The 16,553-nt window shown below is 50.5% G+C and overlaps 1 protein-coding gene across 1 annotated transcript in view; it reads right to left on the reverse strand.

Moving 5' to 3' along the window:
- Positions 1 to 271: 271 nt before the first annotated feature.
- LOC120924757 overlaps positions 272 to 16,553 on the reverse strand; it is a gene marked incomplete at its 5' end in the record, with an annotated part of 109,626 nt that continues 93,344 nt past the window's right edge. The window contains 4 exon segments of the mRNA XM_040335784.1: positions 272 to 1,016; positions 1,153 to 1,264; positions 3,035 to 3,197; positions 3,837 to 4,026. Coding sequence (XP_040191718.1) covers positions 597 to 1,016; positions 1,153 to 1,264; positions 3,035 to 3,197; positions 3,837 to 4,026 — 885 coding nt within the window.

The raw sequence follows: 16,553 nt of genomic DNA on the forward strand, positions 1-16,553 counted from the left end.
CTCCACTAAGTCTCTCCCCCTCGCCAATCCCTCCAATGGCCTCCATTCAGTGTCCTCCACCCCTCTCCGCCTCTCTGCTCAGTGTTCGTCACCCCATCAATTCCTCCAATGGCCTCCAATCACTCAATGAATACAATTCAAAATACTAAAAACATACAAAGGCATCCACAACAACTCTGCCCCAGCTACATAACTGACCTAATTTCACACAGTCCTCTCCGATCCTCCCAGGTATCTACCCCCAGACTTAACAAGCATTTAACTCCTGCAGTACAGGGGGCCCCAATGAAAGGGCATTTTTTATTTTAATCAGGTTTAAATAGAAGACATTCAGAGAAAAAGCAAAACAAATGTCATTGGGAAGAAGAACGCTCACGGGGACAAAGCATGTTAGTGTTTTATTACTCGTATAAAACAAAGTATATCAAATAATAAAAAAAACAACATTACAATTTCTTGTAATGAGGGAAATGTGGAATGCTGAATGGCTTGCAGGGCTGAGAGAAGTCTATTGGCGACTGTGAAGGTCTAACGGGGCACTTGGTGGAGCAGGAGATAGAGAAATGGAATTGGACTGGTATCTTGGGGGAAGGAGACTAGGGTTGCACATGGCTAGCAGGAAGGGCGCTGCAATTCGAGGGCTCCTGAACATAAGCTGGACAAGTGGAGGTGACGGTAGGCATGGTGGAGAGATGCATCCGAGGGGGTGGAAGGTCTCTCCGTTGAGTAGAAATGCATGCTGTAAGGTAGGTATATATATCTTCCTTGGCCTGCATCTCGCGGTCATCAGGGAGACGCTGAAGGAGTGGTAGGAGACTGCGACAAAACACCACCCGGGGGTCATTGAGATTCCGGAAGATATCATTGTCTGGCTGTAGAGATGTTTGCCGCTCTGTCAGTTCCTTCACAAGTCGCAAGATTTGGTCATTGCAGGAAAGAGACGTCCTCTGCTGACGGCGGGCACATCGAAGGCCGGATGTCGCTGGCTGTCTGGCCTTTTGTACTCTCTGTGGAGTCTAGAAAAATAAAACAATTTCTATACATTTGTCTGGATAGCGATAGATGGATAGACAGGAAGAGATGTAGAGAGATGAGATGGATAGGTTAGAGCGATCGATATACAGATAGAAAGAGAGATCGATTTTGATATACCTGCGGTGTGCATGGAGCAGAGCTTGAAGCCTCCTCTGGCTCAGTAGGTGTCCCTGGATTGGAGTGCCCAGTCTTGCTTTCATCCTCTTCCCCAGTCAGGTTGGACGTTGCTCTATATTAATAAAAGTTCCAAGGAAAGATCACAAACAAATATCAGGGCGCCAATGATGTAAATGGAAGCCTTATCCTGCCTCTGTCTCTATAGAATAAATGGGCCGTGCAGTCACCTACAGGTACACTCATCAGACCTGCAAGGAGGGGGCGGGGGAGACCTGCAAGGTGGGGGCATGGGGTGAGCTGCAAGCCAAGGGGGGTGTGGGGTGAGCTGCAAGAAAGGGGCATGGGGGTGAGCTGCAGGAAAGGGGTATGGGGGTGAACTGCAAGAAAGGGACAGGAGAGAACTGCAAGCAAGGGGTGGGGGTGAGCAGCAAGGAAGGGGTGAGGTGAACTGAAAGCAAAAGGGGGGTGTGGGGTAAGGTGCAAGGAAGGAGCGTTGGAAGAGCTGCAGGAAAGGGACATTGGGGTGAGCTGAAAAAAAGGGGTAGGAGTGAACTGCAAGCAAGGGGCAGGGTCAGCTGCAAGGAAGTGGCGTGGGGTTAGCTGCAGGAAAAAGACATGGGGTGAGCTGCAGGAAAGGGGCGGGGATCAGCTACAATAAAGGTATGAGGATGAGCTGCAAAAAAGGGGTGGGGTTGAGCTGCAAGGAAGCAGAGGGGGTGAGCTGCAATTAAGGAGTGGGAGTGAGCTGCAAGGAAGGGGCAAGAAATGAGCTGCAATAAATAAGTGGGGATGAGCTACAATAATGGGATGGAGGTGAGCTGCATGGAAGGGGTGGGGGTAAGCTACAAGAAAGTGGCAGGGATGAGCTGCAAGGAAGTGGAGGGGATGAGCTGCAAGGAAGCTGCGGGTGTGAGCTGCAAGGAAGTGGAGGGGGTGAGCTGCAAAGAAGGGGTGGGGGTGAGCTGCAAGGAAGGGGCAGAGGTAAGCTGCAAGGAAGCAGAGGGGATGAGCTGCAAGGAAGCGGCGGGGGTGAGCTGCAAGGAAGGGGTGGGGGTGAGCTGCAAGGAAGTGTAGAGGGTGAGCTGCAAGGAAGGGTCGGGGGTGAGCTGCAAGAAAGCGGAGGGGGTGAGCTTGCAAGGAAGGGGAGGGGGTGAGTTGCAAGGAACCGAAGGGGTGAGCTGCAAGAAAGGGGCGGGGGGTGAGCTGCAAGAAAGGGGAGGGGGTGAGCGGCAAGAAAGTGGAGGGGGTGAGCTGCAAGGAAGTGTAGTGGGTGAGCTGCAAGGAAGGGGCGGGGGTGAGCTGCAAGAAAGCGGAGGGGGTGAGCTTGCAAGGAAGGGGAGGGGGTGAGTTGCAAGGAATTGAAGGGGTGAGCTGCAAGGAAGGGGCGGGGGGTGAGCTGCAAGGAAGGGGTGGAGGTGAGCTGCAAGGAAGTGTAGAGGGTGAGCTGCAAGGAAGGGGCGGGGGTGAGCTGCAAGGAAGGGGTGGAGGTGAGCTGCAAGGAAGTGTAGAGGGTGAGCTGCAAGGAAGGGGCGGGGGTGAGCTTGCAAGGAAGGGGAGGGGGTGAGTTGCAAGGAATCGAAGGGGTGAGCTGCAAGGAAGGGGCGGGGGGTGAGCTGCAAGAAAGGGGAGGTGGTGAGCGGCAAGAAAGTGGAGGGGGTGAGCTGCAAGGAAGGGGCAGGGGTGAGCTGCAAGGAAGCGGAGGGGGTGAGCTGCAAAGGGGCAGGGGTGAGCTGCAATAAAGAAATGGGCTGCAGGATCTTATTAGCATTACAGGGTGGGAGGAAACCAGTTGGGAGAAAATACAAGCCACATGCAGATAGAGTCCAGGATGGGTTCAGAGCCAGGACCCCAGTGCTACAAGGCAATACTTTATTAGACTTACTCCCGTGTCTCCATGGCTCTCCGCAGAAAAGCGAGCTCTCTGGCATACGGATGCCTTTTCTTTGAACGGATTGGGGTTCCATTCTGCACCGCCAAACGTTCCTCTGTCAGTTCCCGCCGATAACGGTCGCGCAGTGAGCGCCATCGTGTGCTCAAATCCTTCCCTGAAAATAGGACAATCTTATCTCAGGCCACCATACAAAACATTTCAGTCATCCCATAGTCCATGTTTTCAGTACATGAAACGCCGGTACCCTCGTGGCTCACTTACCTCAACACAGGCTGGTAGTGCATCACTCAATACACTGCATGCTGATTGGTTAATTTCAGTGACAGACCAATCAGCACAGGAGATCTGTATCTTGCACTGAGTGGTTTGTACGGTCAGTCCTCACCGGATACGGTGGGGGAATTCTGGCATCTCACTTACCTTTGTCCGCCTGGCACTAATGCCGCGTACACACGATCATTTTTCGGCATGAAAGAAAACGTTTTTAAAAACTTCATATAAAACGATGGTGTGTGGGCTGCACATCGTTTTTCAGTTTCTGAAAAACGACCAAAAAAAAATTCGAACATGCTGTATTATTTAACGTAGTTTTAAACGATGTCGTTTTTCGTGTTGTAAAAAATGATGGTGTGTGGGAATAAACAACGTTTTAAACCCGCGAATGTTGTTTTCTTTCATGCCGAAAAATGATCGTGTGTACGCGGCATCAGAGACATGAAAACATGGACTGGGCTTGCTCAGCGCCATTGTATCCCAGGCTCAGGGTTCTCTATACAACAAGGTGTGTACTTACCTCTATTCTCCTTCTGCTTTCTACTCAGAAGGTCCCAATTCGGTGTCAGACACTTAAAGATCTCCTCCCACGCCTTCTTCTTCTGGACGCGATCGGAGTATCTGGGGAACTCGGGGTCCCACAGTTCCGGCTTCTTCTGCACTGCCGCTATCAGATCACTTTGGGTCACATCTCTGGCCATGCCGTCCCCCTATGAAGATACTGATGATCAATAAAAACCTGGACACCCCGGTCACCACCCGCCGCCACCCACTACACAGATCAATAAACACACTGAGAGACCCCGGTCACCTCCCGCCCACCCCCACCCACTACACAGATCAATAAACATACCGGGACACCCCGGTCACCTCCCGCCCACCCACTACACAGATCAATAAACACATCAGGACACCCCGGTCACCACCCACTACACAGATCAATAAACACACCGAGAGACCCCGGTCACCTCCCGCCCACCCCCACCCACTACACAGATCAATAAACATACCGGGACACCCCGGTCACCTACCACCCACACTAAGTACACAGATCAATAAACACACCTAGACACCGATCACCTAATAGATCAGAACCCCTCATAGAGGAGGACTCTGCATAGATAAGGATGGGGTACTCTCATGGATGAGAAGGAAGATGAAGAGGACCCCTCGTAGAGGAGGACTCTGCATAAATAGGGGTGGGGTACCCTCATGGATGAGAAGGAAGATGAAGAGGACCCTTCGTAGAGGAGGATGAGGAGAACTCTGCATAGATAATGATGGGGTACCCTCATGGATGAGAAGGAAGATGAAGAGGACCCTTCGTAGAGGAGGATGAGGAGAACTCTGCATAGATAATGATGGGGTACCCTCATGGATGAGAAGGAAGATGAAGAGGACCCCTCGTAGAGGAGAATGAGGAAGACTCTGCATAGATAAGGATGGGGTATGTGATACATTTGCCTATATGTCTCAGTTTAATTCTCCCTGCTTGCCATTGTGATTACCATCCGGTTATTGAAGTGCTAATGTCCCCTCACTATTTCTAAAGGTTAATTGATCTATTGTGTTGTGTGAAGGAGATCTGTGTTTATGTGGCTTGTGTTAATTATTCTGATTGCTTCATTGTGGTAATTATCTCTCTATATGCGGGGTCGAGCGGTCTAGTTAATGTATTCAGTACAACTAGTAATCAGCGTCCTTGATGTCATTGTCTAAAGAAAATGTGTTTTCAGACTCGGCTCCGTCGTGTCTGCCTAATCATCTGTATGGAAGCCCCAGTGTGAGGGGGGCGGAGATTTGTCATTGTAACAGTTTTGGAAATGACATATAAGCTGTGTGATATAACATTAAACTCTGTCTTGTTCTAGCAGTAAGCCTGGACTAATGTGTGGCTTAATGGGCGATCTCAGGAATATTCCTCCTCGTGGAATATTGGGGTGATGTTCTTATGGAAGAAGGGAATCTTTGATGGGGATATCATACCAATACCGTCACAGGGTACTCTTATGGATGAGAAGGGAGATGAAGAGGACCCCTTGTAGAGGAGGATGAGAAGGACTCTGCATAGATAAGAATGGGGTACCCTCATGGATGAGAAAGAAGATGAATAAGACCCCTCGTAGAGGAGGACTCTGCGTAGATAAGGATGGGGTACCCTCATGGATGAGAAGGAAGATGAAGAGGACCCCTCGTAGAGGAGGATGAGGAGGACTCTGCATAAATAAGGATGGGGTACCCTCATGGATGAGAAGGAAGATGAAGAGGACCCCTCATAGAGGAGAATGAGGAGGACTCTGCATAGATATGGATGGGGTACCCTCATGGATGAGAAGGAAGAGGACCCTTCATAGAGGAGAATGAGGAGGACTCTGCATAGATATGGATGGGTACTCTCATGGATAAGAAGGAAGATGAAGAGGACCCCTTGTAGAGAAGGAAGAGGAGGACTCTGCATAGATATGGACGGGGTACTCTCATGGATGAGAAGGAAGATGAAGAGGACCCCTCGTAGAGGAGAATGAGGAGGACTCTGCATAGATATGGATGGGGTACTCTCATGGATGAGAAGGAAGATGAATAAGACCCCTCGTAGAGGATGATGAGGAGGACTCTGCATAGATAATGATGGGGTACCCTCATGGATGAGAAGGAAGATGAAGAGGACCCCTCGTAGAGGAGGACTCTGCATAGATAAGGATGGGGTACTCTCATGGATGAGAAGGAAGATGAAGAGGACCCCTCGTAGAGGAGAATGAGGAAGACTCTGCATAGATAAGGATGGGGTACCCTCATGGATGAGAAGGACGATGAAGAGGACCCTCGTAGAGGAGGATGAGGAGGACTCTGCATTGATAATAATGGGGTACTCTCATGGATGAGAAGAAAGATGAATAGGACCCCTCGTAGAGGATGATGAGGAGGACTCTGCATAGATAAGGATGGGGTACTCTCATGGATGAGAAGGAAGATGAAGAGGACCCCTCGTAGAGGAGAATGAGGAGGACTCTGCATAGATATGGATGGGGTACTCTCATGGATGAGAAGGAAGATGAATAAGACCCCTCGTAGAGGATGATGAGGAGGACTCTGCATAGATAATGATGGGGTACCCTCATGGATGAGAAGGAAGATGAAGAGGACCCCTCGTAGAGGAGGACTCTGCATAGATAAGGATGGGGTACTCTCATGGATGAGAAGGAAGATGAAGAGGACCCCTCGTAGAGGAGAATGAGGAGGACTCTGCATAGATATGGATGGGGTACTCTCATGGATGAGAAGGAAGATGAATAAGACCCCTTGTAGAGGATGATGAGGAGGACTGTGATACATTTGCCTATATGTCTCAGTTTACTGCTCCCTGCTAGCCAGGTTATTGAAGTGCTAATGTCCCCTCACTATTTCTAAAGGTTAATTGATCTATTGTGTTGTGTGAAGGAGAGCTGGGTTTAAGTGGCTTGGGTTAATTATTCTGATTGCTTCATTGTGGTAATTATCTCTCTATATGCGGGGTCGAGCGGTCTGGTTGATGTATTCAGTACAGCTAGTGCTCAGCGTCATTGATGTCATTGTCTAAAGAAAATGTGTTTCAGCATCGGCCCCGTCGTGTCTACCTACTCATCTGTATGGAAGCCCCAGTGTAAGGGGGGCGGAGATTTGTCATTGTAACAGTTTTGGAAATGACATATAAGCTGTGTGTGTTATAACATTAAAGGCTGTGTTGTTCAAGCAGTAAGCTGGTCTCATGTGTGGCTTTCTGGGCGATTCCAGGGATATCCCTCCTCGTGGAATATTGGGGTGATTTTCGTTATGGGAAGAAGGGAACGTTGACGGGGATATCATACCGATACCGTCACAATTGGTTGGTAGCAGTGGGATTTTTCCCTTCTATTCCCCTTCACACCCGGATTCCAAGCAGACACTGGAAGAACTACTGGAAGTTTGTGGAAGGATTGCTAGCAACAAAACCAAGCGGGTCATCATAGCAGAATCAATGGAGCTAGACCAGGAGGACGGGATTGCAGCAACGCCAGCAGTACAAGAGATGGAGACACCAGTGATTCAGGAGGAGGAATCGCCAGCCAACAAGCTAATGAGAGAGAAGCTAGCGTGGTTCGGCACCGAATAGCTAGAGGAGACTGGGTTGCAATATTGTCAGGCAAACTGTCAGGCAAAGCTTCTGATGCTTTCCGGACCGTGCCAGATCAGGATGTCCATAGCTACGCCCGGGTTAAAGAAGTGCTCCTGGCTCGTTATGCAGTAACCCCAGAGTCCCACCGACAGAAGTTCAGGGACTCACGCAAAACCACGAAAGACTCTTATGCGGAATGGGCATGCCAATTGTCCCGGTCGGCCTCTAACTGGGCTAACAGCAGCCAGGCCACCACCGCAGAGGACATTTTGCAACTAATGCTCCTGGAGCAATTTTACAATCACATCCAGACGGACGTCAAGGATTGGGTGAGAGATCGCAGGCCCATGACTCTACCAGAGGCCGCGAAGTTGGCGGATGAATATGCAGATACTCGCAAGACGAACCAGGTCACACCACAGGAACAACCTCCACCACAAATGGTGCCCTCACACCCACCAACCGCTAGATACCAACCTCCTAACAGACCGGTGACATCTAGCCCTCGCTATCATCGCCAGGAGGGCAACGAACAACGCTGCTTCCGGTGCAAACAGCTGGGTCACTTCAAGCAGAATTGCCCCATGAATGACAACACCAGGTCAAATTGGTCTCAACCTGGGTACCGCCCACCAGCAGCAGCCCATTGTGTAGACTCGGCTTGGGATCCAAAGGAGCTGGGTCAGGAAGAACCATTGGGCACCCCTTACGAAGCCCTCATGGTACAATCTGTTATTACGGACAACAGGGAACACCATTGTCAGCTGGTCATGGGCGACAGCCCTGAGCCGGAGGGGCCCTGGAGGGAGCTGGGCAGAAAGAGGCACCGCCGGCCACCCTTCAAGAAGAAGAGGTCCTGGAAGCCGTATAATAAGCTGACCTGGGAGGAGAAGAAGCGACTGGAGGAGAGGGAGTCACAGCGGGCGTCCCAGATGCGTGCCGAGATGTTCGCCAAGGGCCCACCGGTGGCCCCTTACACCACCACCCAGTTCCTGATGATGAACGACCACGTGGAGAGCCTGCAGGACATGAGCAAGCAGGAGCTGATCCGTGAGTACATAGAGCTGGAGGAGTGCATAAGCCGCATGGAGGAGGAGAACAACCACCTGAGGTCACAGCAGCATGAACTGGAGATGGAGCTGGAGAAGCTCCAAGAGGAGAACCGGCGGCTGCGGAGGGAGCAGGGGGTGGCTGACCTTATGGGGCTCTGATTCCCCTCCCCCCCCCCGGACTCTGAGCACCAGTGCTACAGCATTTCAACAAATATAACTTTTTCTTTTTATGAATCTCCTGGGATTGTCACTTCAGAGCCATAACCTGCCCCCTCCCATAGCGGGACACCTAGACGGCGGCGCACAGACCCATTCGCTGTCTTCACACTGACTTCTGGTGACTTTGCAGATCGCACAAAGACTTGGGGACTGACCGGCGTGTGATCTGACGACCCGGTGACATACCTGAGTCTGAAGCAGTTGCCAAGGGAGGTCAGTCATGCCAAACGGAGTTAACCTCTGACTAATAGCTCTGAACCCGTCAACCCTACTGGACCAGGGAAGGTCCAACCGGGTTTGCCGGAGCAGGGAGCAAAAGGGGGGCCATTGTGATACATTTGCCTATATGTCTCAGTTTACTGCTCCCTGCTAGCCAGGTTATTGATGTGCTAATGTCCCCTCACTATTTCTAAAGGTTAATTGATCTATTGTGTTGTGTGAAGGAGAGCTGGGTTTAAGTGGCTTGGGTTAATTATTCTGATTGCTTCATTGTGGTAATTATCTCTCTATATGCGGGGTCGAGCGGTCTGGTTGATGTATTCAGTACAGCTAGTGCTCAGCGTCATTGATGTCATTGTCTAAAGAAAATGTGTTTCAGCATCGGCCCCGTCGTGTCTACCTACTCATCTGTATGGAAGCCCCAGTGTAAGGGGGGCGGAGATTTGTCATTGTAACAGTTTTGGAAATGACATATAAGCTGTGTGTGTTATAACATTAAAGGCTGTGTTGTTCAAGCAGTAAGCTGGTCTCATGTGTGGCTTTCTGGGCGATTCCAGGGATATCCCTCCTCGTGGAATATTGGGGTGATTTTCGTTATGGGAAGAAGGGAACGTTGACGGGGATATCATACCGATACCGTCAGAAGGACTCTGCATAGATAATGATGGGGTACCCTCATGGATGAGAAGGAAGATGAAGAGGACCCCTCGTAGAGGAGGACTCTGCATAGATAAGGATGGGGTACTCTCATGGATGAGAAGGAAGATGAAGAGGACCCCTCGTAGAGGAGAATGAGGAGGACTCTGCATAGATAATGATGGGGTACCCTAATGGATGAGAAGGAAGATGAAGAGGACCCCTCGTAGAGGAGAATGAGGAAGACTGCATAGATAAGGATGGGGTACCCTCATGGATGAGGAGGAAGATGAAGAGGACACCTCGTAGAGGAGAATGAGGAGGACTCTGCATAGATATGGATGGGGTACTCTCATGGATGAGAAGGAAGATGAATAAGACCCCTCGTAGAGGATGATGAGGAGGACTCTGCATAGATAATGATGGGGTACCCTCATGGATGAGAAGGAAGATAAGGAGGACCCCTCGTAGAGGAGGACTCTGCATAGATAAGGATGGGGTACTCTCCTGGATGAGAAGGAAGATGTAGAGGACCCCTCGTAGAGGAGAATGAGGAGGACTCTGCATAGATATGGATGGGGTACTCTCATGGATGAGAAGGAAGATGAATAAGACCCCTCGTAGAGGATGATGAGGAGGACTCTGCATAGATAATGATGGGGTACCCTCATGGATGAGAAGGAAGATGAAGAGGACCCCTCGTAGAGGAGGACTCTGCATAGATAAGGATGGGGTACTCTCATGGATGAGAAGGAAGATGAAGAGGACCCCTCGTAGAGGAGAATGAGGAGGACTCTGCATAGATATGGATGGGGTACCCTAATGGATGAGAAGGAAGATGAATAAGACCCCTTGTAGAGGATGATGAGGAGGACTCTGCATAGATAATGATGGGGTACCCTCATGGATGAGAAGGAAGATGAAGAGGACCCCTCGTAGAGGAGGACTCTGCATAGATAAGGATGGGGTACTCTCATGGATGAGAAGGAAGATGAAGAGGACCCCTCGTAGAGGAGAATGAGGAGGACTCTGCATAGATAAGGATGGGGTACTCTCATTGATGAGAAGGAAGATGAAGAGGACCCCTTGTAGAGGAGAATGAGGAGGACTCTGCATAGATAATGATGGGGTACCCTCATGGATGAGAAGGAAGATGAAGAGGACCCTCGTAGAGGATGATGAGGAGGACTCTGCATAGATAATGATGGGGTACCCTCATGGATGAGGAGGAAGATGAAGAGGACACCTCGTAGAGGAGAATGAGGAGGACTCTGCATAGATATGGATGGGGTACTCTCATGGATGAGAAGGAAGATGAATAAGACCCCTCGTAGAGGATGATGAGGAGGACTCTGCATAGATAATGATGGGGTACCCTCATGGATGAGAAGGAAGATGAAGAGGACCCCTCGTAGAGGAGGACTCTGCATAGATAAGGATGGGGTACTCTCCTGGATGAGAAGGAAGATGTAGAGGACGCCTCGTAGAGGAGAATGAGGAGGACTCTGCATAGATAAGGATGGGGTACTCTCCTGGATGAGAAGGAAGATGAATAAGACCCCTCGTAGAGGATGATGAGGAGGACTCTGCATAGATAAGGATGGGGTACCCTCATGGATGAGAAGGAAGATGAAGAGGACCCCTCGTAGAGGAGAATGAGGAGGACTCTGCATAGATAAGGATGGGGTACCCTCATGGATGAGAAGGAAGATGAAGAGGACCCCTCGTAGAGGAGAATGAGGAGGACTCTGCATAGATAAGGATGGGGTACCCTCATGGATGAGAAGGAAGATGAAGAGGACCCCTCGTAGAGGAGAATGAGGTGGACTCTGCATAGATAAGGATGGGGTACCCTCATGGATGAGAAGGAAGATGAAGAGGACGCCTCGTAGAGGAGAATGAGGAGGACTCTGCATAGATAAGGATGGGGTACCCTCATGGATGAGGAGGAAGATGAAGAGGACACCTCGTAGAGGAGAATGAGGAGGACTCTGCATAGATAAGGATGGGGTACTCTCATGGATGAGAAGGAAGATGAAGAGGACCCCTCATAGAGGAGGATGAGGAGGACTCTGCATAGATAAGGATGGGGTACTCTCATGGATGAGAAGGAAGATGAAGAGGACCCCTCGTAGAGGAGAATGAGGAGGACTCTGCATAGATAAGGATGGGGTACTCTCCTGGATGAGAAGGAAGATGTAGAGGACGCCTCGTAGAGGAGAATGAGGAGGACTCTGCATAGATAAGGATGGGGTACCCTCATGGATGAGGAGGAAGATGAAGAGGACACCTCGTAGAGGAGAATGAGGAGGACTCTGCATAGATAAGGATGGGGTACTCTCATGGATGAGAAGGAAGATGAAGAGGACCCCTCATAGAGGAGGATGAGGAGGACTCTGCATAGATAAGGATGGGGTACTCTCATGGATGAGAAGGAAGATGAAGAGGACCCCTCGTAGAGGAGAATGAGGAGGACTCTGCATAGATAAGGATGGGGTACTCTCCTGGATGAGAAGGAAGATGTAGAGGACGCCTCGTAGAGGAGGATGAGGAGGACTCTGCATAGATAAGGATGGGGTACTCTCCTGGATGAGAAGGAAGATGAAGAGGACGCCTCGTAGAGGAGAACTCTGCATAGATAAGGATGGGGTACCCTCATGGATGAGAAGGAAGATGAAGAGGACCCCTCATAGAGGAGAATGAGGTGGACTCTGCATAGATAAGGATGGGGTACCCTCATGGATGAGAAGGAAGATGAAGAGGACCCCTCATAGAGGAGAATGAGGTGGACTCTGCATAGATAAGGATGGGGTACTCTCCTGGATGAGAAGGAAGATGTAGAGGACGCCTCGTAGAGGAGAATGAGGTGGACTCTGCATAGATAAGGATGGGGTACTCTCATGGATGAGAAGGAAGATGAAGAGGACCCCTCGTAGAGGAGAATGAGGAGGACTCTGCATAGATAAGGATGGGGTACTCTCCTGGATGAGAAGGAAGATGTAGAGGACGCCTCGTAGAGGATGATGAGGAGGACTCTGCATAGATAAGGATGGGGTACTCTCCTGGATGAGAAGGAAGATGAAGAGGACCCCTCGTAGAGGAGAATGAGGTGGACTCTGCATAGATAAGGATGGGGTACTCTCCTGGATGAGAAGGAAGATGTAGAGGACGCCTCGTAGAGGAGAACTCTGCATAGATAAGGATGGGGTATAGAAATGTTCCAGTGATTAGGGGTCCTGGATGAAGTGACCTATCAGCATCATGGGAAGAGACAACATCAGCTGTGCCGGGACACGTCACAATGCGTGGAAGTCTTATGTGTTCATATGTTGTGGGCGTGGCTTCTCACATGGTCACTATAGGCGTCTCTCTTCTGTATGACGATCTCCTCCTCTCTGGGACATACAGAAAGTTTCTCATGCCATATATTGGCCTTCAAGAGCACAGTGTCCCCAACATGTTGAGATAATGAATGACCTTCCTAATAATAGCCGAGTCACATGTTGAGAATGCAATGAGACTGGTTATTTCTGGCTTCAACATTGGGGTCATCGACCCAAATCCATGACTCCGTGAATTGAAGGCAGGGAACCAGCTTGACAAACCATATAAACAGGACGTTCCTCCTTGTGATCTGCCTGAGAAGATTACAATCATGAAATGTCTTGTCCTCTCAGCCAGGACAATAATGACCCATTTACATGGAGTAACTGAACGGGTGGGGGACAAAGCCCCAGATACCCCCATGTTCTGCAATCATGGCTGGGCTGAAGGTCCGGCAGAAGAGGCTGCCTTGTCCTGGCATCGGCTCCAATGACAAATCTGTCCTACTGCTGGGCCAGGAAGTAAGGGCGACACATGCATTAACTTCTATACTAGGGAAGATACTGGAGAGATTAATAAAAGACACATAGATGAGCTCTTGCTGGAAAAAATCATTTTAAGCAACAGACAGCATGGATTCATGAAAGACAGAAGTTGTCAGACAAACCTGATTTATTTTTATGAAGAGGGAAGTAAAACCCTGGACAGAGGGGAGGCTGTGGACGTGGTATACTTGGACAGAGGGGTGGACGTGGTATAGTAGAACAGAGGGGTGGCGGTGGACGTGGTATACTTGGACAGAGGGGTGGAGGTGGACGTGGTATACTTGGACAGAGGGGTGGAGGTGGACGTGGTATACTTGGACAGAGGGGTGGAGGTGGACGTGGTATACTTGGACAGAGGGGTGGAGGTGGACGTGGTATATATGGACAGAGGGGTGGAGGTGGACGTGGTATACTTGGACAGAGGGATGGCTGTATACTTGGACAGAGGGGTGGCTGTATACTTGGACAGAGGGGTGGCTGTGGATGTGGTATACTTGGACAGAGGGGTGGAGGTGGACGTGGTATACTTGGACAGAGGGGTGGAGGTGGACGTGGTATACTTGGACAGAGGGGTGGAGGTGGACGTGGTATATATGGACAGAGGGGTGGAGGTGGACGTGGTATACTTGGACAGAGGGATGGCTGTATACTTGGACAGAGGGGTGGCTGTATACTTGGACAGAGGGGTGGCTGTGGATGTGGTATACTTGGACAGAGGGGTGGAGGTGGACGTGGTATACTTGGACAGAGGGGTGGAGGTGGACGTGGTATACTTGGACAGAGGGATGGCTGTATACTTGGACAGAGGGGTGGCTGTATACTTGGACAGAGGGGTGGCTGTGGATGTGGTATACATGGACAGAGGGGTGGCTGTGGATGTGGTATACTTGGACAGAGGGGTGGAGGTGGACGTGGTATACTTGGACAGAGGGGTGGAGGTGGACGTGGTATACTTGGACAGAGGGGTGGCTGTGGATGTGGTATACTTGGACAGAGGGGTGGCTGTGGACATGGTATACTTGGACAGAGGGGTGGCGGTGGACGTGGAATACTTGGACAGAGGGGTGGCTGTGGACATGGTATACTTGGACAGAGGGGTGGAGGTGGACGTGGTATACTTGGACAGAGGGGTGGAGGTGGACGTGGTATACTTGGACAGAGGGATGGCTGTATACTTGGACAGAGGGGTGGCTGTATACTTGGACAGAGGTGTGGCTGTGGATGTGGTATACTTGGACAGAGGGGTGGAGGTGGACGTGGTATACTTGGACAGAGGGGTGGAGGTGGACGTGGTATACTTGGACAGAGGGATGGCTGTATACTTGGACAGAGGGGTGGCTGTATACTTGGACAGAGGGGTGGCTGTATACTTGGACAGAGGGGTGGCTGTGGATGTGGTATACTTGGACAGAGGGGTGGAGGTGGACGTGGTATACTTGGACAGAGGGGTGGAGGTGGACGTGGTATACTTGGACAGAGGGATGGCTGTATACTTGGACAGAGGGGTGGCTGTATACTTGGACAGAGGGGTGGCTGTGGATGTGGTATACTTGGACAGAGGGGTGGCTGTGGACATGGTATACTTGGACAGAGGGGTGTCGTGGACGTGGAATACTTGGGCAGAGGGGTGGCTGTGGACATGGTATACATGGACAGAGGGGTGGCTGTGGACGTGGTATACTTGGACAGAGGGGTGGCTGTGGACGTGGTATACTTGGACAGAGGGGTGGCTGTGGAATACTTGGACAGAGGGGTGGCGGGGGACGTGGTATACTTGGACAGAGGGGTGGCTGTGGATGTGGTATATTTGGACAGAGGGGTGGGTGTGGACGTGGTATATTTGGACAGAGGGGTGGCTGTGGATGTGGTATATTTGGACAGAGGGGTGGGTGTGGACGTGGTATATTTGGACAGAGGGGTGGCTGTGGATGTGGTATACATGGACAGAGGGGTGGCTGTGGATGTGGTATATTTGGACAGAGGGGTGGCTGTGGATGTGGTATACTGGGACAGAGGAGTGGGTGTGGATGTGGTATATTTGGACAGAGGGGTGGCTGTGGATGTGGTATACTTGGACAGAGGGGTGGGTGTGGATGTGGTATACTTGGACAGGGGGGTGGCGGGGGACGTGGTATATTTGGACAGAGGGGTGGGTGTGGACGTGGTATATTTGGACAGAGGGGTGGCTGTGGATGTGGTATACATGGACAGAGGGGTGGCTGTGGATGTGGTATATTTGGACAGAGGGGTGGCTGTGGAGGTGGTATACTTGGACAGAGGGGTGGGTGTGGATGTGGTATACTTGGACAGGGGGGTGGCGGGGGACGTGGTATACTTGAACACAGTTCCGCACACACGGCTCATGTTTAAGGTAAGGTCTACAGGATTGGAAATATCAGTTTGTAAATGGATAGAAAACTGGCTAAAAGACAGAATTCAGAGTCATGGTTAATGTTTCTTACTCTGAATGGTCGGGGGTTATCAGCGGTGTACCCCGAGGTTCAGTGTTATTGGTGGTGTACCCCAAGGATCAGTGTTATCAGCGGTGTACCCCAAGGTTCAGTGTTATTAGTGGTGTACCCCAAGGTTCAGTGTTATCGGTGGTGTACCCCAAGGTCCAGTGTGATCGGTGGTGTACCCCAAGGTTCAGTGTTATCAGTGGTGTACCCCAAGGTTCAGTGTTATCAGTGGTGTACCCCGAGGTTCAGTGTTGGGACCCTTACTTTTTAATATATTTATAAATGATGGGGGGGGTCTTTGCAGATGACACCAAGCTATGCAGGGGAATAACGTCCTTACAGGATGTCTCCAATTTACAAGCCGACCTCAATGCTCTGTCTGATTGGGCGACTGTGACGATATCGGTATGATATCCCCGTCAACGTTCCCTTCTTCCCATAAAAGAAATCACAGCAGCATCCATACATGAGCCAAGGCTTAATGCTGGTATAACACAGAGTTTTAATAGTAAAAAACACAGCTTATATGTGGTTACAACTGTTACAATGACAAATCTCCGCCCCCCCTTACACAGTGGGGGGTCTTCAATACAGCTCCTTTGAAATAAAGATATTTCTTTGAACTACTCAGTAGCTAGCCGGTTCGGCACC

This window comes from Rana temporaria, chromosome 1, assembly GCF_905171775.1.
Source record: "Rana temporaria chromosome 1, aRanTem1.1, whole genome shotgun sequence".
NCBI lineage: Eukaryota > Metazoa > Chordata > Amphibia > Anura > Ranidae > Rana > Rana temporaria.